Below are 24,536 nucleotides of genomic sequence, written 5' to 3' on the forward strand. Positions count from 1 at the left end.
AAAAGAATTAATAGGGTATGTATTTTGTCATACAATGTATATAAAGATATAATTTTGTGACAAAAACAACCAAAAGGGGTGGGGACAGAGCTATAAAGGAGCAGTTTTTGTATGTTATTGAAGTTAAGCTGATATAAAGTCTAATTAGAGTATTATAAATTTAGAATGGTAAATGTAGTCCCCATGGTAACCACAAAGAAAATAACTATAGAATATACACAAAAGGAAATGAGAAAGGAATTTAAACATTTCACTAAAAAAATCAACTAAACAAAGATGACAGTAATGCAGGAAATGAGGGATAAAAACGTCATAGGGCAAACAGAAGACAAACAGCACAATGACAGAAGTCCCTTCTTATCAGTAATCACTTTAAACATAAATGAATTAAACTCCCCAATCAAAAGACACAGACTGGCAGAGTAAATAAAAACACATGACCCAATAACAGGTCCCCTATTTATGATGGCTCAATTCATAATTCTCTGAATTTACAACGGTGCTAAAGCAATATGCATTCAGTAGAAACTATACTTTGAATTTTGTTCTTTTCCTGAGCTAGTGATATGCAGTACAATACTCTCTGGTGATGATGGGCAGCAGCAGCGAGCTGCAGATCCTAATCAGCCGTACAATCACGAAAGTAAACAACCAATACACTTACAACCATTCTGTTTTTCACTTATAGTTCAATAGTCAATGAATTATATGAAATATTCAATACTTTATTATAAAATAGACTGTGTCAGATGATTTTGCCCAACTGTAGGCTAATGTGAGTGACTGAGCACACTTAAGGTAGGCTAGGTATGATGTTCAGTAGGTTAGGTGTATTAAATGCATTTTTGACTTATGATACTTTCAGCTTATGATAGGTTTACTGGGACATTACCCCACTGTAAGTCAAGGAAGATGTGTATATGTTGTCTATAAGAGACTCATTTGAGATCCAGAGATACAAACAGGTTAAAAGTGAAAGGATGGGAAAAAGATATTCTGTGCAAATAGTAACCAAAATAGAGTATGGTGGCTATGCTAACATCAGAAAAAATAGATTTTAAATCAGAAAAAGTTTACAAGGACATTATAAAGTAATAAAAGGTTTAATACATCAAGGAAATATAACAATTACATAAACACTTAGGCATCTAATGACAGGCCACCAAAATATATGAAGCAAAACTGACAGAATTGAAAGGAGAACTAGATAGTTTTAAAATAGCAGTTGGAGACTTCAATATCCCACTCACAATAATGGATAGAACAACCAGGCGAAAGATAGATAAGGAAATAGAGGACTTAAACAACATAATAAACCAACTAGATCTAACAGACATACAGAACACTCTACCTAACAAGTGCATGTGGGACATTTTCCAGGATAAACCATCTGTTAGACCACAAATTAAGTCTCAAAAGATTTTAAAACATAGGTATCATACAAAGTATCTTCTCTGACCATAACAGAATAAAGTTAGAAATCAATAACAAAAGTAAAAGTGGAAAACTAATAAAATTGTGGAAATTAAACAATACACTTTTAAACAACCAATGGGTCAAAGAAGAAATCACAAGGGAAATTAGAAAATAGAGATGAATGAAAATGAAAACAACAACATACCAAAACATATGAGACACAGCAAAAGCAGCACTAAGAGGGAAATTTACAGCTACAAACACTTACATTAAAAAACAAGAGCTCAAATCAACAACCTAACTTTATAACTTAAGGAACTAGAAAAAGAACAAACTAAACCCAAAACTAGCAAAAGGAAGGAAATAATAAAGATGAGAGCAGAGATAAACAAAATAGAGAATAGTAAAACAGCAGAGAACATCAATGGAACCAAAAGTTCGTTCCTTGAAAAAAATCAACAATATTGACAAGCCATTAGCTGGACTAAGAAAAAATGAGAGAACACTCAAATTACTAAAATCAGAAATGAAAGTGGGGGTCATTAATACTGATTCTATACATATAAAATATATTATAAGAAAGTACTATGAACAACTGTATGCCAAAAAATTGAATAACCTAGATGAAATGGACAAACTCCTTGAAACAAAAAACCTACCAAGATTAAATCATGAAAAAATAGAAAATCTGAAAAGACCTATAACAAGTAAGGAAAAAAAATCAGGAATCAAAAATTTCCTAACAAAGAAAAAGTCCTAGACCTGACAGCTTCACTGGTGAATTCTACCAAACATTTAAAGAAGAACTAATACCAATCAAACCTCAAACTTTTCCAGAAAATTCAAGAGGAGGCAACACTTCCTAACCCATTCTATGAGGCCAACATAACCCTGATACCAAAGCCAAAGACACTACAAGAAAAGAAAACTATAGACCAGTATCTCTTAGGAACACTGATGCAAAAATCCACAATAAAATACTAGCAAGAAAAGAAAAATACCACATGATCATCTCAACTGATGCAGAAAAAACATTTGACAAAATCTAACACCCTTTCATGATAAAAAAAACACAACCAAATAGAAATAGAAGGAATAGAAGGAAACTACCTCAACATAATAAAAGCCATATATTAAAAACCCACAGCAAACATCATATTCAATGGTAAAAGACGGAAAGTTTTCCCCCTAATATCAGCAAGAACATAAGGATGTCTGCTTTCACCACTTCTTTTCAACATAGTACTGGAAGTTCTAGCCAGAGCAATTAAGCAAGAAAAAGAAAAAAAGGCATCCAAACTGGAAAGAAAGATGTAAAATTATCTGTTTACAAATGATAGATCTAGAAAATCATAAAGACTCCACAAAAAAAGCTGTTAGAACTAATAAATGAACTCAGCGAAGTAGAAGGATACAAAGTCAGCACACAAAAATCAGCTGTATTTCTACACACAAACAATGAACAATCTGAAAAGGAAATTACAAAAACAATTCCATTTACATTAGCATCAAAAAGAATAAAATACTTCACAATTAACTTAACCAAAGAGGTGTAGACTTGTACAATGAACACTGCAAAACACTGCTGGAAGAAATTAAAGAAGACATAAATAAATGGAAACACATCCCATGTTCATGGATTAGAAGACCTGATATTGTTAAAATGTTAATACTACTCAAAGCTATCTACAGACTCAGTGTAATCCCTATCAAAATCCCAATGATGTTTTTTGGCAGACATGGAAAACTCATCCTAAAATTCATATGGAATCTCTAGGAGCCCCAAGTAGCCAAAACGATCTTGAAAAAGAAGTACAAAACTGGGAGATTCACATTTCTGAATTTCAAAACTTACTACAAAGCTACAGTAATCCAAACAGTGTAGTATTGGCATTAAGGACAGATATATAGACCAATGGAATACAACACAGAGCCCAGAAATAAACTCTTACATATAGGGTCAAATGATTTTTGACAAGGGCACTAACACCATTCAATATGGAAAGAACAGTCTTTTCAACAAATGGTGCTAGAAAAACTTGATATCCACCTGCAGAAAAATGAAGTTGGACCCTTGCCTAACACCATATACAAAAATTAACTCAAAATGAATCAAGGATCAAAATGTAAGACCTAAAACAATAAAACTCTTAGAAGAAATCATAGGACAAAAGCTTCACAATATTGGATTTGGCAATGATTTCTTGGATATGACACCAAAGACACAGGTAACAAAAGAAAAAATAGACAAATTGGACTTCATGAAAACTTAAATTTTGTGCATTAAAAGGCACTACCCCCTGAGTAAAAAGGCAACCACAGAATGGAAGAAAATATCTGCAAATCATATACCTGATAAGGGATTGATATCCAGAATATATAGAGAACTCCTAAAACTCAACAACAAAAAAAGCAAACAATCTGATTCAAAAGAGGGCAAAGGACTTGAATAGACATTTCTCCAAAGAAGATATAGGAATGGACAATAAGCACATGATAAGATGCTCAATGTAACTAATCCTTAGGGAAATGCAAATCAAAACCACAGTGAGATATCACTTCACACCTGTCAGGATGACTATTATGAAAAAACAAAAGACAATAAGTACTGGTGAGGATGTAGAGAAACTGGAACCCTTGTGCACTGCCGGTAGGAATGTAAAATGGTATAGCCACACTGGAAAACAGTATGGTGGCTCCTCAAAAAATTAAAAATAGAATTACCATATGATCCAGCAATTCATTTCTGGGTATATATCCAAAAGAACTGAAAGCAGGTTCTCAAAGAGATATTTATACACCCTTGTTCATGGCAGCATTATTTACTATAGCTAAGATATGGAGGGAATTCCCTGGCAGTCCAGTGGTCAGGGCTTTGCACTTCCACTGCAGGGTGCACGGGTTCGACCCCTGGTCAGGGAACTAAGATCCCACATGTCGCATGGCACAGCCAACAACAAAAAAAAAACACCCATGGGAGTAACACAAGTTTTCACTGACAGATGAATGAATAAACAAAATGTGGTATATACATACAATGGAATATTAATTGTTATAACAAGCAACACCAGTGAGGCTGTGGAGAAACTGAAACCCTTGTACATTGCTGGTGGGAATTTAAAATGGTATAGTCACCATGGAAAACAATTTGGCAGGTCCTTAAAAGGTTAAACAAAGAATTACCATACGACCCAGCAATTCCACTCCTACCTATATATCCAAAAGAATAGAAAGCAGGGACTCAATCAGATACTATATAACAATGTTCATAGCAGCATTATTCACAATAACCAAAAAGTGGAAACAACCCAAATGTCTATCAACAGATGAATGGATTTTTTTAAATGTATACACACACACACACACACACACACACACACACATGCACACAGTGGAATCTTATTCAGCCATAAAAAGGAATAAAGGTCTGATACTTGCTACGACATAAATGAACCTTGAAAACAGTATTCTAAGTGAAATAAGTCAGCCACAAAAGGACAAATATTGTATGATCCCACTTCTATGAGGTACCTAGAATTCATAGAAAATTCACAGAGACAGAAAGAAGAATAGAGGTTACCACGGGATGGGGGGAATGAAGAGTTATCGTTTAACAGATACAGAGTTTCTGTCTGGAATGTGAAAAAGTTCTGGAAATGGATAAAGGTGATGGTTGCATGACTTTTTTTGTTTTTTGGCCACACAGTGTAGCTTGCAGGATCTTAGTTCCCCGACCAGGTATGGAACCTGGGCCCCGGGCAGTGGAAGCACGGAGTCCTAACCACTGGACGACCAGGGAATTCCCCCCAACCTTTTATTTTTTTTTTTGCATAACATTTTGAATGTACTTAATGCTAATAAACTGTACACTTAAAAATGGTTAAAATGATACATTTTGTTATAAATATTTTACCATAATAAAAAATATTTTTAACATTTGAAGGAAAAAAAGCAGAATATTGTAAATTCATATATAATGAGCAAATCAAATACTAACATGACCTGTTAGTACAGTGTCCAAACAGAATTCCCTTTCTTCTTTCCCTCCTTTCCTTCCTTCCTTGCCTTCCTTTCTCTTTCTTAAGCTATACCAAACAACAAAACATTCTCAGGAAGACAGATGCATGAGGGAATTATAATGAAAATTTAATTTTAAAACAATAGGGCTTCCCTGGTGGCGCAGTGGTTAAGAATCCGCCTGCCAATGCAGGGGACACGGGTTCGAGCCCTAGTCTGGGAAGATCCCACATGCCGCAGAGCAACTAAGCCCGTGAGCCACAACTACTGAGCCTGCGCGTCTGGAGCCTGTGCTCCACAACGGGAGAGGCCGCGACAGTGAGAGGCCCGCGCACCGCGATGAAGAGTGGCCCCCGCTCGCCGCAACTAGAGGAAGCCCTCGCACAGAAACGAAGACCCAACACAGCCAAAAATTAAAAAAAAAATTAAAATATAAATCATATTGCAACAGAGACTGGCAGAATGAGGTAATCCAGAGCAGGGATTATAAAAAACCAGCAGGCAGAACCAAAGACCAGGAGGTATTTCTATCTTCGGTAAAAGTGAAAATGAAGAAAAGACAAAAATGTATATGCAAACCCCAAATTTGTAAGTCATTTAGTTCTAGAACAACTCCTTGTAATTATCTTAAAGGATAAGATGAGTTAAATAATTCAGGTGGGGCCAGTCTCACTGGCTGTGAACTACTAGGCAAGGAGACAAAGCAACAGCCTGGATTCCATGCCAGCGGAGGCCAGGGATCACATCTTACACCATCTCTGAAAGTACAGTCTACCACTCTAGCTTCCCAACACTGCAGACATAATTTGTGGGAAATCAATTTAAAACTCTATGTGAGGAAAAAAAAAATCTATGTGAATGGTCCTCACTAAATAGTAAGTCCAGATTGCCCAAGCTCATAGCTCATGTTCAACAACAAGCCAGTTTAAAGCATGCTCTTCTGCGGATTACTGCTCAGCTGTTTCACATCTCCAAGAAAAAGGTTTAGGGCCAAAGAAGAACGTTTGCATTCTTCTGCCTTTCACATGATTTGACAAGAATCATCTACAAAATAAACTTTAAGACCTCAGGAAAGATTCAGCTTATTAAGGATTCTTTTAAAAAATCATGCCACTGTTACGATTATAACTGGCAGAAATGGTCTCCTAAGATGCATTCCAACTCTAATTAAAACAGAGCTTTCCCAGGGCTCCCACTTAATTTTAATTTATATTACAATAGAAGAGCCATTCAATACACTGAACAACCACCCTAAATCTAGTGGCTTAAACATGAGCATCGGGGCTTCCCTGGTGGTCCAGTGGTTAAAAATCCGCCTGCCAATGCAGGGGACACAGGTTCGTGCCCTGGTCCGGGAAGATCCCACGTGCTGCGGAGCAACTAAGCCCGTGCGCCACAACTACTGAGCCTGCGCTCTAGAGCCCGCGAGCCACAACTACTGAAGCCCGCACACCTAGAGCCCGTGCTCTGCAACAAGAGAAGCCACCGCAATGAGAAGCCTGCGCACCACAACAAAGAGTAGCCCCCGCTCGTCACAACTAGAGAAAGCCCGCACTCAGCAACAAAGATCCAATGCAGCCAAAAATAAATTAAATTAAAAAAAAAAAAAAATGAGCATCTTCCCATTCCATAAGCCATAAGCTTTGAGATGGGTAATGCACTGAGGGATAACGTGCAGAATTACCCATGCAAGGGGCATTTTTCCAAAACACTGAAGAAACTGTTTTCTAAAATGCGATTATGCTGTACTTAGTCGATTATGCTGTACTTTCAAAGATGGAGCACTAAAAAGAGTCTGTCCATCGACAGCCATACTGGTGGACCTAATCGAAACTGTAAGAACAACATCTATTTGGAAACTGACTTTAATCAATATTGAAGAGATTGAACTCCGTAGCTTTTCACTTAATTATACCTATGATTTGAGATCTGGAAGAGATTCCAAAGAGTCCCATGGCTTCTTCCACTTCATCCAAAGTTTTCTGGGCTGCTCTGTGGAAACCTCTCACTCCACTCGCTCAGCTTGACTTCCCTTACAGCACCTATCACGACGTGACACTGTGTTATATACTATTTGTGTACTGTTTCTTGTCCCTCTCTCCCACCAGAATATCATCTCCACAGTACAGGGGCCCTGGCTGTATGTCTGCTTTTGTATCCCAGCACCAACAGCAGCACCTAGCACAGACCAGGCCCTTGGTAAGTCCTGTCTTTGTTTACTGATTGACCGGATAACTCTTGCCCCACCCTTTTGTTTTATATGAGATTATACGAGGCCCAGAGGAGTAAAGTGACTTGCCCATGGTCACTAGACTAATTAGAGGGAAAGTTGGACTTAGAGCCAAGCTTAACTCCCAGTCATCCTTCCAAAGTAGACACAATTATGCCACGCCCTGCTTTTGATAGCTCCTAAAAAATGTCAGTATGCTTCAGCCTTTCAAATCTCTCCAAATTTTGCCTGATCCACTTCCTCTAGTCTTGTCTCCTGCCACTCCCTACCATGCCTGAATGTTCCTGCCACCTCAGTATACCATGGCCTCATGCTTACCATATCTTTGCTCACTCTGTTCCCTACCTCTGGAATACCTTTCCACCTCCTCTCCATCTGTCAAAATTCTACCCATCCTTCAAGACCCAGCTCAAATATCACTTCCTCTGTAAGCAACCTCCTTATCTTTCTTCATTCTATCCTCCTTCCCCAGAACAGTCACCCCTTCCTCTGAGTCACCATAGCACCTGGACTTCTATCACAGCACATTTTACGTTCTTGTCTTTCTTCTTTACTAGACTGAATGCTTCATTTTTATATTCACTAGCAACTCCACAGTGCCTGGTATGAACAGCTGGATCAGGGAAAGAAGGAGAAATACAGGGGACATGTGCTACCTTTCCATATTCAATATGATTCCCAACATGACAACAAGCCTCCCAGCACCCCAACTGACTGTCCCAATGACCCAAATTAAAAAAAAAAATCAGTTACAACTAGAAATGGGACGTGACAGCACATGAAATCAACTAGTGAATTGTATGACATAAATCATAATGCATTCATTCATTCTGCAGCAATGTAAAAATGCTACATTTTTTTCTCAAGCTAGAAACTACAAGAAAAGTTCTCATTCAAGTGACCTGTACTCCCCCAATCCTTGTTCTTTTCACGCTATGTCCATGGTGCCCAGCCCACGGTTCGCAGCACTCAACACACGTCTGCTGACGTGAGATAAAGTGGATTTACGATGACTCAGGCTGCATGGGATGTGGATGGTCATGGTACTTTTCATTAAGCTTCATACCGCAGGACACAGTTACTTATTTCTGGTCTACTCCAAGGTAACCATTTAAGACTGCTATCTTGTTTTGTTTCTCTGATAACTCCGGTTGTTTGCAACAGACAAAAAGCATAGAAAAATGATCATCTTGATAGATTTTTATAAGCCACCCTTCTGGAAGTAATTGCCTATCTTCTCTCAACCTCCACACTGCCCCTAGTAAAAGCATAAGTTCGTGCACATTACTAGCTAGTATGGATGATGAGAGTAAGTGAAGTGTCAAGTGGTTGCCTGACGAAGTCGCTGCTCATGAGTTGTCACTGATAACAAACTGATCGTGACTTACAACTCTGTGTGGGCAAGGGGGAGAAAAAGGCAGACTAGATCTGAGCTGCATAATGTAAACATCTTTAAGATGTTAATCTGAGCTGCCTATGTTGATTAGGAAAACAAAAATCTCAACTAAAAATAACAAATTTGGTCCTGAGGTTTTCTTCCTTTCTATCTTTGCCAATTAAAGACTATTATGTCACAAAATTGCCAGGAAGCCCCCACTGGGGGCCACGGCTTTCGCACCGCCTGATCCTGGCTATTTCTTCTTTGACTGGAACATCAGTCACGTCCATGGTTAAGAGACAGTCACTAACAGCTCATAAGCTCTTCCTGTGGAACACCGGCTAAGCAATCTCTCTTCACTTCAGCTCTCCTCCCTCCAAAAGGAATACAGCCTGAAAAGCTTGCTGCTTCGTCCTCAAGGGTCATTCAAAACTGTCTGAAATCTTCACAAAATATATTAAAGTATTCACTCAATTGAGCACCATATTTACTCCAGAGTTACAACTGTTAATGTCTAATAATTTAATGTGCTTTTCTCAGAACTAAATAAAGCCACAGGGCTTCTGGCCTATAATAGGAAGGTAAAACTGAGCCTAAATATCAACACCATAAACAAAACAAAGCCCCCCTCCCACACACGCGCGCGCACGCGTGCACACACACACCTGGCACGATACCTAATATGCAATGACTCAGGCACAGACCTTGCAACATATGACAATTGCCATGCACTAAATGGTCTTTTAATGGTTCAAAGGGTTCCCATCTTCCTGAACACCTAACCTATTAGCAGGGAGAGATTACAGGCAATGGAAAGAACTCAGCTCAGTTACTTAACCTCTGAACTTAGCCTTCTCATCTGTAAAATGAACGGTTGGTCTAGAACAACACCACCCAACAGAAATATAATGCAAGCCGCATATGTAGCTTTTAATTTTCTAGTAGGTACATTTTAAAAAGTAAAAAAAAAGGTAAAATTAACTTTAATAATGTTTTAGCCAATCTAACATAGCTAAAACATTATTTCAACATGTTATATTTTTAAATTATCAATGATGTATTGTACATTTTTTTCATACCAAGTGTTTGAAATCCAGTGTGTATTTTAAACTTAGGGCTCCTCCCAATTTGGACAGGCCACATTTCAAATGCTCAATAACCACATGGGGGACCAGTTACTGTATGAGACAGCACTGGTCTAGATGATCTTGGATATTTCTCTCGACACTAGAAGTAATTTTAATAAAGAGAATAAGAGATTTGGAGATGAAGGTATGCTTAGAAAAACTATAAAGTGTTTTCCGGATATTCTCAGTCTATTCATTCTCATTCAAAATGGTGTTTTGCTTTTTTTTAACTTTTATTTTTTTAATTCAAATGGGGTTGGATCTGTAAACAAGTGACTAGGTGTGGTCTGACCTATTACTGTCAGACTTACCCTGTTCTCACAGAGCCACTGCCCTACAAATCTATAAGGAAGTTAAGAACATTCAAGACAATGTATAACTGCTAAATAAATGAGACTTCTAAAACCTCAGAACTAGAAAAAACAACTGTTAAAATGGGAGTTCAACAGAAATGACAAAGAAAATTATGGGACGACCATGTTATCTTCCACATATTAAGATAATGCTAGGAAACACAAATGTGCATGTGCTTTTGGAATTGTTTCTCTAATTACTCAACATCCACTGAGGAAGATTCATGCTACTCCTCCCACACCGTCTTGCTTATTAGTCCCTTTGTGATCAATGATCTGCCTTCGCCAGATGGCTGGTCTGGGTTAAGAGCACAATATGAGATCAGAGAACAAAGCAAAGCTAACTGGCCTTCCCGGGAATTGAACCTGTGACCCTGACCTCATTAACTCTAGAAAACAGTTAACCCATCACAAACATGCCTGGGCAGCTGCATCCTAAGTAGTGCCAAGCAAGCCCACTGCATCTGTCACAATAATACTCCGGTAGAGAAAAAGCCACTCTACATTTATTAAGAACTTTTCAAAATGAAGAAAAGCTGGAATGCAATCATTGAGGGCAGCTGGAATTCATCGGCAGTGTCTTACCAGCTCTGCTGAATCCGTCGCAAGCTTCCCTAAGAACGTCAGCTGTGGCCCTGGCCTGAGACCACAAATGGCTTTGACAACGGGGTCCTGATGTTTCCTCTTCCAAAAACCATGATCTTGGGGCCATGGACTTTCCTTTTTTTTTCTCCCAAGTTGGGAAAGCGTGGGTTAACAATTATATACAAGAACTTTCACAGATTATTTGTTGAATCCAGCTTATCCCAGATTTAAACAATAACTGAGTTTCTCTGTTGCCCCCCGCCTGCTCCCCTTCTCCCCTATTAGTGCCAGCCAATCCCTGACCAGGGGAGTGGAGACAGGCCAGTGGACCTCTGGGTGGCTTATTCCTACTCTCCCTGGTAAAAAGCCCAACACCTTTTTTACAAGTGTTCCCTCCTTTCTTGTTAATGAGAATAATTCTTAGCAGCTGGTATCAGCTCTAAATTCTACTCTAAAAACCTGTCTCTAGTGAGCTGAGTACTTACTTCCAATTGAAATATTTCCCAAAGTGTTTCAGGGATGCAGCTTCTGTATCTTTTCCTCAAAGACACATTTTTAAAATAGTACCAGTTTCAGAAGTAAGTTTATTAAAATTTCCACGCAAGCCTCAAAGAATACTATTTGAAAAATTCTACAAACATCTGGGAGAGCTGGTGAAGATTTTAAAATCTGATTGAAAATATTTCTGCATTTCATTTTTGACATTTTAAATGGAATCATCTTTCCACATGCAAACTCACTAAAATATAAAAGCTATTACGTACGGTTGTTCTATTTGGCTTCTTAAATATTTCTGATAACATGTGACTAAAGCATTCAACATCTCTTAAATGTTTTAACTCAGTTTTTTCATTTCCACAAAGTTACTTAAGACAATTTTTAAATTTATGGATTAAGAGCTTGTAATCTTGCACTTCTCATGTAACTGCGGAAATCATACATGTAAGTAGATCCAAAATATGCCTATGTATCCGCCTCAAAGGCACTAGTACAAGTACATATCTAAATTGATTTTGCTCTTTTCATCTCTAAGAATTTTCACATCAAGAATAAAAGTAGTACAAAATGTAATGGGAATCCAGTTTACTTGCCTGAATATAAAAACATTACAGTGACCATTCAATAGCTGTAATGTTTCTTGATGCTCATAAAAACTATACCAATCCGCTAAGGGTCAAGTGTTAGACAAAAGGAATAAATTAATAAAATAAGCATAAAACATAAGCTTATGACAACTGTACACAATTTCGTCAGGGGCAAAACAAGTTTTTGAGGGCTCATCTAAGGATAAAATCTGATGTCCAACAGTAAATGAAACAATATACTCACTTTTATCTAATCTTAACAGAAAATGATGGTTGATGAAAAGAAATATGTGGTTTCACATAAACCATGAAACTGATCTTTGTCTAATATAGCATCATGATCTACACAAACTCTGATTTTAAAAAATTGTCAGTTTTGAAAATACCAACCTTAATTCAACAAATAAACTAGTTAAAAGCTCCATACACATGGAAGCTATAATGCAAAAGCAAGAGCGTATTTATATATCTTTAAGCACCTGGTAATTATCTTATTTATAAGATACACTCCTTCGCATTCAACCAGACACTGAAAGAGCCTGAATCTGTCAGACATAAGTGTGAAAGAAACAGTGAAATTTGCCTTTCCATTGTCATGTAAAATTATCTATTTGTGTTTCAAAGTACTCTTTATAAAATATATTTCCTAAATTCTTTCTCACAATATTTTTAAAAGAGGAGGGAAGTCCCAGAACTACCAAAAAATTAAAATTAAAATACTGCTAAAAATTTAAGAAACACTTGCAAGGAAGTGAAACACAAAAACAAAAAATTAATAGTACAGTTAGTGGTGGTTTCTTACAAGTACTTTACAAAATACTTTCACTGCCTGGTGAGTTTGAAACAAATCAACATACTATAAAGTACTCTTGTAGCTCTTAAGTCTTCATTTTGTGCCTTAACAAAAGCTGACATTCATTTGTAATGAAATATTTTTATAGTGACACAGCTATTTCATGTCTGTTCTGAATATATATTAAACCTTTGGGTGCACAATAAAACTGACCAATTGAGTGACTCTGTCATAAAAACCTGAGAAGTTATTCCAAAATGTTTACATCAAAGACCAGCCAAAGCCAAAATTAAATACTAGTCTATGCAGTATACTTTCTTACTTTACTAACTTGAAGATTTTCTTCAAATGGGTCCTTTCAAAGGAAACTACAAAAGATGCACCACAACGGGTAAGTTCTCAATATTGCCATTCAAATTTATGCAAAAGAAGGAATGATATGTCTAAAGAAATCACTGTGAGAGAACCTCAGAACACAGTGTTGAGGCTGAAAGAGCAGAGAGCTTTGGGGTCAAACAGAACAATTCTTGCTTCAACTCTCACTAACTTTGTGACCTTGTGCAAGTTCCTAAAACCACTTTGAGTCTTAATTTCAATTACCAAATGGAAACAGAAGACCTTCTTACAAGGCTGTCATGAGCACTAAATTAGATAACATACAAAAATAGACTGCTTAGCACAGTACTTAGACGGTAATAAATACTCAATATATGGTTATAATTACTAAGAAATGTTTAAAACCCTATTTTCAGTGTAATTTAATATTCAAATTCCAAAAGATGCTGTAAATCATTAGAGGGAAAAACGTAAAGATTGAATAACACATTTTTCTTTAATGCACTCATTAACCTGACTATCCTTTACATTAGTGCTTTTCAAATTGCAGGTCCTGGTGCATTAACGGGATATGAAATTATTTAGTGTATCTCAACCAGCATTTCTAAATAAAACAGAATGAAAAATACAAGAATGCATTGCACATAGGAAGTCTGAGCACTGATTAATGAATTTTTTTTAATTAAACACACTTGTAATGTATCTGTATACTGGATGGCAAAGTAAAACTCATCTCTTATTGTGCCAAAAAAAAAAGTTTAAAAGCCACTGCTTCATTACAATAATGAGAATAAAAGTAATTAGCTGACACTGAATGCTTAGTTTCTACTAGACACTGTGCTAAGCATTATGCTAAGCACATTATTTCATTTGATCCTCCCCCAAATCCTGTAAAGTAGGTAGGTACTATTACTTTCACCATTTTACAGATGAGAAAACTGAGACTTAGAGAGATTAAGTCACTTGCCAAAGATGCAGAACTAGTGACTGGTAAATCCAGAGTTCAAATTTAGTCACCTGTCTCCAGAACTTGCACATTTAACCACTTCACTAAGTAGTGGGTTATAAGATGTAACTTTTCCTTACGTTAAAGTTATTCAAAAGGTAGACTTTAGTAAGGCCTAATTCAAGAGAGATTTTCTGGAGGTACAGCGTATCTTGGAGAGGACAGTGTGATTCAGAGATGAAAGCACCAGGCGTGAGGTCGAGCTTCTGTCCCTGGCATTGTTGCTTCAGTGGCGAGGAGTTGGCAAGTCATTTAATCTCGCTGTGTCTGGATTTCCTCACCTACAAAACGGGAATGATAGTATCTGCCCTGCCTCCCCACAGGCCATTGTGAGAAAGTATTTGTACATATAACAAGTGAAATGTTCTATTGTGCTACTCAGTTACATGAGATGATCATTAACGTGACCCAAGGGGCCCCGGTCTTCATAGGAACATACATCACACATGATCAAAAAAGGAAGGTCACCAGGCTTTTATTATAAACTGTGTGTAGAAACAGTCTGTACAGCTCTTGGCACACAGTAGGCCTTCAGTAAATGTTCATTAAACTAAAAGAAGTAAACCAATTCGATCTGTATGCATATTTTATCCATTTGCATTTTATTTTTCATTAATTCATTCTTTCCTCAACTATTTATTGAACACTTAGTATATACCAGACTGTCCCTTACCCTGGAGAATTTCATATTAATTTCAATTAATTTTCCCAAAATTGTGTAAGAGAAAACTGTAAAATACAGCTTCCTCACCTAGCAATAATAATAACTTACATTTATTACAGTGCTTTATAGTTTTTGGAAAGAACTATGTGGAAGCTTTTGTTTCTCACACCAATTGCCTAAGTGTGTCAAGTCAGTATTATTATCTTCCTGACTCCAAATTCAGTGCTAAATGACTGCTAAGTCTTTAAAGTGAAAGTTTCCCCATTTCTGAGATGACTGTAAATATCGGATTTGAAGAAACTACCTTTTAATCCTGGAAAGGGGCAATCTAGTAGCCTGATTTTCCTCCCTTCACATGTCTGAGCTGAAGTAACGCAACCATATCGCCTACATGAGATGCATTTTCCAAAATGTTTCTTAAAAAACCTGCCTTTGAAACCTTTTTTTCTTACAGCTAATTTTCTGTTGAATATATTGAACTAGGATTCAGTTTTCTAATAGCATAAAGGAGGGAGTAGTGGAAGTGTCTTTCCTTTGTTGACTTTTTAAAATTACTCAAAATTGTTGTTTTCAGATTCCTGAGTCACATACAACACCAAATAATTGTTAGCCTTTTTATATATAATTCAACAACTACTACAGGTGATTTTTACAGGGAAACAATGATTTAATGACAACTTGATGATCTGAAAATTTGCTACATGATACTAAGAAGGCTTTACTAAAATTGCCTTATCCTTTGTATTCTAACCACTCCCTCTCCATCACCACCCCCCCCAACACACACGCACTCCCTCACCTACACCAGATCAGTTTCCGGGCCATTATTCTTAAAACCATATTAAAATTTCACAACACACGGTGGTGGTTACTAGATTTTCTGCCCCCTGCCACCCCGCCCATCCACTGAATCAATGTGTCTTTATCTATTTTCTCTGAAAATTTGAAATTCATAATATGATTACGATGCCTCTATTCTGAGACTATCTCAAATGTAGCCGTCTGCCCTTCTGTTTACTGATAAGCCGGAATAAAAGCCATACCCCACCCACCATCTCGGTAGGGTTAGGAGGTCCAATCTCGCCACTACAGAGCTCTGCAAGAAAGGAGGGTTATAGAACCAGAAAAACCTCAGGGAGAAGATAAGGAAAACACATTTTACACCACTGGCAGCGTGCAGTCTCCCGACTCCAGCCCTTGTAAACAGGGAAAACCTTTGTCTTGCCTCAGCCAGCAAACTGGTGGCTCATCAGAATTGGAGCAACAAGAGTTTGTGCGAAATGGCTCGGCAGAGGTTAAACAAAGCAATGCAGCTCAGGCCCGGGGAAAGGGCTGAGCCGGGTCAGCGTCCGAGATCCCAGACGGCGAGGTCTCGCTTTGACCCCCGCCGCAGTCGGGACCCAAGCCGGGGACCCCGGGACAGGCTGCTGCGGCGCGGGAAGAACAGAGGGAATTAGAAGGTCCCACGCTCTCGGCAAGTTCCCGGGGGCACAGCCCGTCCGCAGGTTCCTCGAGTGGGATCCAAAGCGGCGCACACCACGCGCGGGTGCCTCAGGGAGGGTCCGCGCACAACGCGCGGGGACACCGCCCCAAAGTCCACGGCCGGCCACGCCGAGCCCACGCCCCCAGGGCACAGGCAAGGTCGGAGATCCCGGGGCGCCGCGGGGGCCTGGCCCGCGGGTCGCGAGGGGAAGGGAGAAGCCCGCCCGCTGCACCCATTGTCTGGCTCCGGCCGCGGGCCGGGAGGGCGCTCACCTGAGGTCCCCGCCTGGCGCCGGGGCTGGCAGAGGGGCTGGACGGTGACGGGCGGTCCCGCGCGGGCGGCGGGCGCGGATGCACAGTCCGCGGCGCTGCCGCAGCACCAGCAGACTCCGCAGCAGCACCGGCAGCGCACCCGCCTCTCAGGCGGCGGCGGCCTCCATTGCTCTCCCCGCCGCCGCCAGCGTGCGGCACTGCGCTCCCGGCCCCGCGCGGCGTGGTCACATGCTCCGCCCGCGCCTCGGGCGCTCGAACCCGCGCCGCGGCCCCGCCTGGCTTCGCGCGTGGACCGCTGGGCCCTGCTGCGGCGCGCGGGGAGCCCCGAGTTCCCTTTCGCGCCCTCCAGGAAAGACAGGCGCCGGACGGCTCCCTTCCCGGGCGAGTAGCGGGGGGGGGGGGGGGTGCCCAAAAACCGGAGCCGGGCACAGGGAAGGGCGTGGGATTGGTCAGTGCCCTCCCTACCACTGCAGGGGACGTCCCGGCTGAACCCGTGGTGTCGGAGGTTACTGTGGTGAGCTCCCAGGGGGGCTCACGTGGGGCAAGAACCGGGGACCGTAAGTCACCACCCCACGGGATGCAAGTCTGGCCCCTGGTACCTGGATGAGCCAGAGACTAATGGGAGCGACCTGGACTCCAGAAGGAGTTGCGCCCTGCAGAGCCCAGACAGTGAGAAATGGCACTGGACTCCTGAAAGTCAAACAAGTTGAAAGATGCTACACAGAAATAGAAAGGCTCAAAATTGCTTTGCTGAGTCGCTGTACGTCTGAACAGACTGACACTGACACTGGGCATTATTATCCCTAGCCATAATTAAATATTGACTTTGATATTTTAAGAAAACTATTTATCTTTTCCTTTTTTGGCCTAACTGGAAACACTAAGGTTTTTTCTCCATATGTTTTGCTATGACTCTTTCGATGGAACTTGGAAATCCGTTTCTAGTGATCTTTTCCTTCACTATGCATGCAAAGATGCTAAAAAACAATTTTGTATCATTATTAATCAAGAAGTTGAAAACAAAGAAAAAAAAAAAAACCACAATATTCTGTGACAAAAGATGCAGAAGATGAGGGGTAACCCTAATAGGTGCTCCATCTTGAGTTGGATGTCCCAATGCCAAAACCAGGACTACTAATTTAAATGCAGGTGCCTGACTTAAAGGAGCAACTTTGGTAGTGGGAGAATAGTGCATATTGCCTTATCCAACGGAGTTTTTCTAGATAAACAATTAACTATAGAATATGGTTGTGTATTTTTGTAAATATAGATATCATTGTTCAGTGCTTGCATATTCTAAATGATGTCTGCTTTATTCCAAATAAGCATAATGAAGAGTTTTGTAAAGGCTTGAGCAAGTTCTCTTTGATTTGATCTAGCAGCACTAGAAGTTCTCAGAAGCCAAAAATTAAATCGGTGTAGAACATATAACTGGGGTCTTTTTCTTGACATATTATAGTCTTGCCAAGGACATGAATACACACACTATAAATATGCAAATTTACATATATCAAGTGTAGGTCTACTGTCTTTTAATTTTGCAGGGCAAGGAATACCAAATTATACACCCTTAAAATATTGAAAGAGTTCTAGAGAATTTATGCTTATGTTAGCATTCTCTACCTCCAACAGACTTTGTGTCTCATGGGCCTCAGAAATCAGCAGCTATCAGGCACCACTTTTGACAGGTGCTGTTTTTTCCCTCACTTTTCAAACACATTGGTTCCTAGTTACTACATTCAGGGCTGTCATAACAATGTGGCACATCAAACCAGGTATCAGTCCACTATTCCACTTTTGACGTGTAACACATGGATTTTCAGAGACCATAATACAATACAAAAGAAAGATGCAGAACGTTAAGAATTTTAAAAATATTTAACCATTTAACTGCTGTATTAGAGGATACAAGTTAAAGGATATGAGAAAGAAGTTATATAGTTAAACCTATAGTTCTCAATTGTGAGTGATTTTTCCTCTAGGAAACATTTGGCAGTTTCTGGAGACATCTTTGGTTGTCACAACTGGTTGGTAGGTGCTACTACGAGCATCTAGTGGGTAGAGGCCAGAGATGCTGCCAAACATCCTACAATGCACAGGGCTGCCTCCACAACCAAGAATTATCTAACCTAAAATGTCAACAGTGCCAAGGCTGAGAAACCCTGAATTAGACCGTGGACTTCCAAAGCCTCAAGATTCTATACTCCACCATGTCTGCCTAACATCCTTTTCCCTGTGTATTCACATGGAATTTTCTTAGTGCTCAGGAAAGGAGTACAATAGTAAAATCTTTCACTGGGAGGAGAGACCAATGAACTGAGTGGGACAAAAAGTAATTGTGCAAATAAAAGTTATATAGGTAATAAATAAATAAAGATAGGAAAAAGCTAAAGTAGTAGAAATACTGTGGTGTAGGAAGTACCGTGATTGTCCCTTGCAACTTCTTCAGGACCTTGTTGTGTTCCCAACAGCTTTAATCTCCAAAGTGAGAAAATTGAAGTATACCATCATTTTGAAAATTTCTATTAGTCAAGGATAAGGTTAGTAATTCCCTTCTGACCACTCCAGGGGATGGGCTGTTGTGAATATTCAGAGTTCAAGGTGAGTGAGGTGGACTTATTTAAAAGACTCAAAGGGCAGGCAGTGGCTCTTGGGATGGGGTGACACTAAGAATAACACCTACCCTATCCATAGTACTGGCTTTGTGTTCTGTGCATGGGTTTGTGGATGATTCACTTAATTTCAGACGTTTCTTCAAGTCTGTAAAATGGGGATAATTGTTGCATGTTACATATCTTACATCTAAATTACAAAGTTATTCCTGTGATAAACCATAATGGAAAAGAATATGAAAAAGAATGTATATACATGTATAACTGAATCACTTTGCCAAACAGAAATTAAAACATTGTAAATCAACTATATTTCAATAAAATAAATTTTAAAAAATAAATTACGAAGTTATAATGGTGTCTAAAAATAAAGTAACAGCAAAGTATACTAGGCAAATACTAACAAAAAGAAGGCACATGGAGACAACTGGATATTAATATGCAAAAGAATGAAACACTGTCTCACACCATATACAAAAGTTAATTCAAAATATATCATAGACCTAAAAGTAAGAGCTAAAACTGTAAAACTCTTCGAACAAAACATGGGAGTAAATCTTCACATCCTTGGCTTAGACAATGGTTTCTTAGCTACAACACCAAAAGCACAAGCAACTAAAGAAAAAATAAATAAGACTACATCAAAATTCAAAACTTTTGTGCTGCAAATAATATCATCAAGAGAGTGAAAATATGACCCACAGGGTGGGAAAATATACAGGTTTCCCCTGCTATCTGAAAGCAGAGCATTCCTATGAAGACTTTCATAATCCAAAGTGGTGTAAAGCAAAGAAGCAATTACCTTAGAATACAGCTTGCCAACAGATGCACAAAATAAATCAAGATAAAGCACTTAAACAATAAGGTCCTCCTGTATAGCACAGAGAATTATATTCAATATTCTGTGACAAAATATAATGGAAAAGAATATAAAAAAAGAATGTATATATATGTATAACTGAATCACTTTGCTGTACAGCAGTAATCAACACAACATTGTAAATCAACTATACTTCAATAAAAAAATAATAATACAATTTTAAAAAGATAAGGCACAGATACAGACACAGTTCAAACTATGGCAGCTTGATGCTGAGATGCTAAGTGTAGTTTCTGGGGAAAGAGCTTGGCAGTGCCACTCTCACTGCTTGGGATGCACATCTTCTCTATAACAGCTTGCTGTAAAACACTGACCACTATTTTTGCTTTTTGACTTTTTCTGTAAAAAAGAAAATCCTCTTTGGATTTCTTTCAGTTAGCAAAAACAGGTACTAATACAACGAAGCGGCATAAAGCAAACTTTTGAAAATCCGGGGATACCTGTATTTGCAAATCACATATATATCTGATAAGGGACTTGTATACAGAATATATAAAGAACTTGTACAACCCAATAGTTTAAAAGAGAAATATCCCAATTTTTAAATGGGCAAAGGATCTCAATAGACATTTCTCTAGTAAAGATATACAAACGGCCAATAAGCAAATGAAAAGATGCTCAACACCATTAACCAACAGGGAAATGCAAATCAAAGCCACAATGAAATACCACTTTACACCCACTAGGATAGCAATAATTAAAAAGATAGATAATACCAATTGTTGGTGAGGATGTAGAAACATTCAACCCTCACACATTGCTGGTAGTAATGTAAAATGGTGCAGCCACTTTGGGAAATAGTTGGCAGTTCCGAAATATGTTAAATATGGAGTTACCTACCATATGACCCAGAAATTCCACTCCTAGGTACACACCTAAGAAAAATGAAAGATATGCGTCACAAACCATGTACATGAATGTTTATGGTAGCATTACTTATAATGGCCAAAAGTGGAAATAATCAAAAAGTCCATCGACTCATGAATGGATTAAACAAAAGGTGGTATTATCCATACAGTGGAATATTTGGCAATAAAAAAGGAATGAAATACTGATACATGCTACCACACGAATGGACCTTGAAAACGTTATGCTAAATGGAAGAAGCTAGGCACAAAAGACCATATACCACATGATTCCATTTATATCAAATGTCCAGACAGGCAAATCTATAGAGACAGTAGGAGATTCATGGCTGGGGGGAGGGGGAGTGGGGAGAATGGAGAGTGACTCTTAATAGGTATGAGGTTTCTTTTTAGGATGATGAAAATATTCTAAAATTGGTTGTGGTAATGGTTGTACAATGCTGTGAATGTACTAAAAATCATCAAATCATACAATTTAAATGGGTGCACTTTATGGAGATATATAAAGTATATCTCAATAAAGCTGTTCAAAAAGAGTAGAAAGCATAAGTAGCAATATTAATATTTGATAAAAGAGATTTTAAGGTAAAAAGTATCAAATGCTAAAAGGTACAAGCCAACAACAAAAAAACAGTCTTGAAAATTTACGTATCTAGCAATAGAAATTTTGAATTATATAAGCCAAAAACAGAAATAAAAGGAAAAGTTAAAAATCTGCTGTTATAGTGGGAGAGATTTTAACTTTTCTTAGAAATTGACACATAAAGATAATTACACAGAAAATTAACAAGCTTGATCTAAAAGATGTCAAGAAATGTGTATCCAACAGAAAACATGCACATTCCGTACAGCACCATGTGGCACAGTCACAAAACTTTACCAAGTCTTAGTGCCACCCCCCCCCCAAAAGCTCAATAAATTAAAATAAAAAACAAAAAACTTGCAGACCACATTCTGTGATTAAAATTCAGTACATTAGAAAGTTGTAACAAGATCCTATGTCCTATGCAAAAAATTTAAACTTCCTTTTAAATAACTCATGTTAAAAATAGGGTGATCAGGGCTTCCCTGGTGGCGCAGTGGTTGAGAATCTGCCTGCCAATGCAGGGGACACGGGTTCGAGCCCTGGTCTGGGAAGATCCCACATGCTGCCGGGCAACTAGGCCCGTGAGCCAGTTACTGAGCCTGCGCGTCTGGAGCCTGTGCTCCGCAACAAGAGAGGCCGCGATGGTGAGAGGCCCGCGCACCGCGATGAAGAGTGGTCCCCACTTGCCACAACTAGAGAAAGTCCTCGCACAGAGACGAAGACACAACACAGTCATAAATAAATAAAAAAAAGACCGTGAATTTCAAAAAAAAAAAAAAAAAAATTTTAAAAAAAAATTAAAAAAAAAAAAAAAAAAATAGGGTGATCATACTTTCTGGTTCACCCAAAACAGTCCCAGCTTACACTTATTGTCTGGACATAATATGCATATTTCACTCATGAAAGTATCCCAGTTTGGATGGTGAATTATATAGTGACCCCAGTTAATGAATAATCCTGAACTGAAATAGGAATCTATTTAGAAAGCAATGACAAAATACCTTTGGGGGTACAGCCCAAGGTTCTTAGAGGAAATTTAAGAAAGATTAAAAGTAAACTAAGTATATAACTCAAGAATGAAAACACATAAAGGCAAAGAAAGCAGAAAAGAGGAAATGAAAGCAGAAGTAATGAAATAAAAACAAACAGTAGATTTGATCAGCAAAATAAAATGTTGATTCTTAGGAAAAGGTCAGTCAGTGAAGAGACACAAAAAATAAGCGTTTCACAAGAGAAACAATTAAAGTATGGATTTTTAAAAATCTAGATGAAATAGATTTTCCAGAAAAACTGAATTTCCAAAAGTGACTTGAGAAGGGGAAGAAAATCAGAATAGATGAATATCGTAGGAGAAATCAAAAAGGTGGTCAAATGTTTTCTTCTAAAAAAGACACCTACCCAGGTAATTTCATGAGTCAGCTCTAACAAACTTTCAAGGAGTCAACAATTCCCATGTAATGCAAAGGGTTCCAGGGCATGGGAAAAGAGAAATTTCACTACCCATTCCAGGACATTATTGGCCAGAGACGTGTTAATACGTCTTTTGTTACCCGAACGTTATTGACCGGAAACGTATCAATACGTATTTTAGAAAGTGATTAGTTAACATCACCTTGCGAAGTTGTTAGAGCTTAAAATTGATCAAGAGTTCATTATACAACTTATGATTGTCGTTATCATTCATATTTTGCTCCATTAGGTTTTTGTTCCAACCTTGTGTATATTATAAATGCAAGTTTATTACCATAAAATTTTCAAAAATGACACTGTGAAATTTTGAGTGAAGAATTTTTCAGTGAATTTTATGCAGATACTTTCTCTGATTGTCCGAGTGACATATATACTAATGTCTCAGAAGATGATAGTTCTTCAGACGATGTGAATATTCGACCAACAGAAAGACAAAAAACCTTAGTGATTGATTCTGATACAGAAAGTGAAAATGAGACTCACGGTGCTGGAGAATGCTCCTTTGCTTCTACAGAAGAGTGGATTGAAGACAACATTGCACGAAAATTAGAAGACTTTACAGGTGTGTCAGATGTAACTACTGAATGTAATCACCCGCAAAGTGTTAGTGAAATAACAGAATTAATTTTTGGTAACGACTTTTTTTTTTTGGCTTCGTTGGGTCTTCATTGCTGCGCGCGGGCTTTCTTTAGTTGCAGCGAGCGGGGGCTACTGTGGGGCCACTGTTAGTTGTGGTGCACGGGCTTCTCATTGCGGTGGCTTCTCTTGTTGCGGAGCACGGGCTCTAGGCGCCTGGGCCTCAGTAGCTGTGGCTCACGGGCTCAGTTGTTGTCGCTCGAGGGCTGTAGAGCACAGGCTCAGTAGTTGTGGCGCACGGGCTCAGTTGCTCCGCTTCATGTGGGATCTTCCGGACCAGGGCTCGAACCCATGTCCCCTGCACTGGCAGGTGGATTCTTAACCACTGCGCCACCAGGGAAGTCCCGGTAACGACTTTTTTGAGTTGGTTGCTTCAGAATCGCCAACAGAATGAAGAATCATATAAAAAGTATGATAAGGCTTTAAAATGGACTATCAGTCCATTTTATGTAGCCAACAGTGACATGAAGTTTCTTGGATTAATAATTTTGATGGAAAAAATAAGAAAGTCACACTGGAAAAATATTGGTCAACTGATCCGTTACTTGAAACACTTACCTTTCCAAAGATTATGACGAGAAGAAGGTTCAAACAGATAATTTCTTCACTTTAACAATAACTCGGAAACTCCACTTCCTGTGGACAGAATTTCAAAAGTTAAACCTCTTTTAGATTATTTTCTACCAAAATTTCAATTGATCTATATACCCAAACAAGAGCTATCACTTGATGAGGCAACGA

At 38.7% G+C, this 24,536-nt stretch overlaps 1 protein-coding gene across 1 annotated transcript in view; it reads right to left on the minus strand.

Moving 5' to 3' along the window:
* Nucleotides 1-23,695, minus strand: part of LOC118895306 (translation initiation factor IF-2-like) — a 196,943-nt gene extending 173,248 nt beyond the window's left edge. Inside the window, exons 1-2 of the mRNA XM_036852244.1 lie at nt 23,643-23,695; nt 16,746-17,118 (exon numbers count right to left, since the gene is read on the minus strand). Coding sequence (XP_036708139.1) covers nt 16,746-17,118; nt 23,643-23,695 — 426 coding nt within the window. The remainder of the gene's footprint in view (nt 1-16,745; nt 17,119-23,642) is intronic.
* Nucleotides 23,696-24,536: the final 841 nt, after the last annotated feature.

Source organism: Balaenoptera musculus, chromosome 5 (assembly GCF_009873245.2).
Source record: "Balaenoptera musculus isolate JJ_BM4_2016_0621 chromosome 5, mBalMus1.pri.v3, whole genome shotgun sequence".
In the NCBI taxonomy this organism is placed as follows: domain Eukaryota; kingdom Metazoa; phylum Chordata; class Mammalia; order Artiodactyla; family Balaenopteridae; genus Balaenoptera; species Balaenoptera musculus.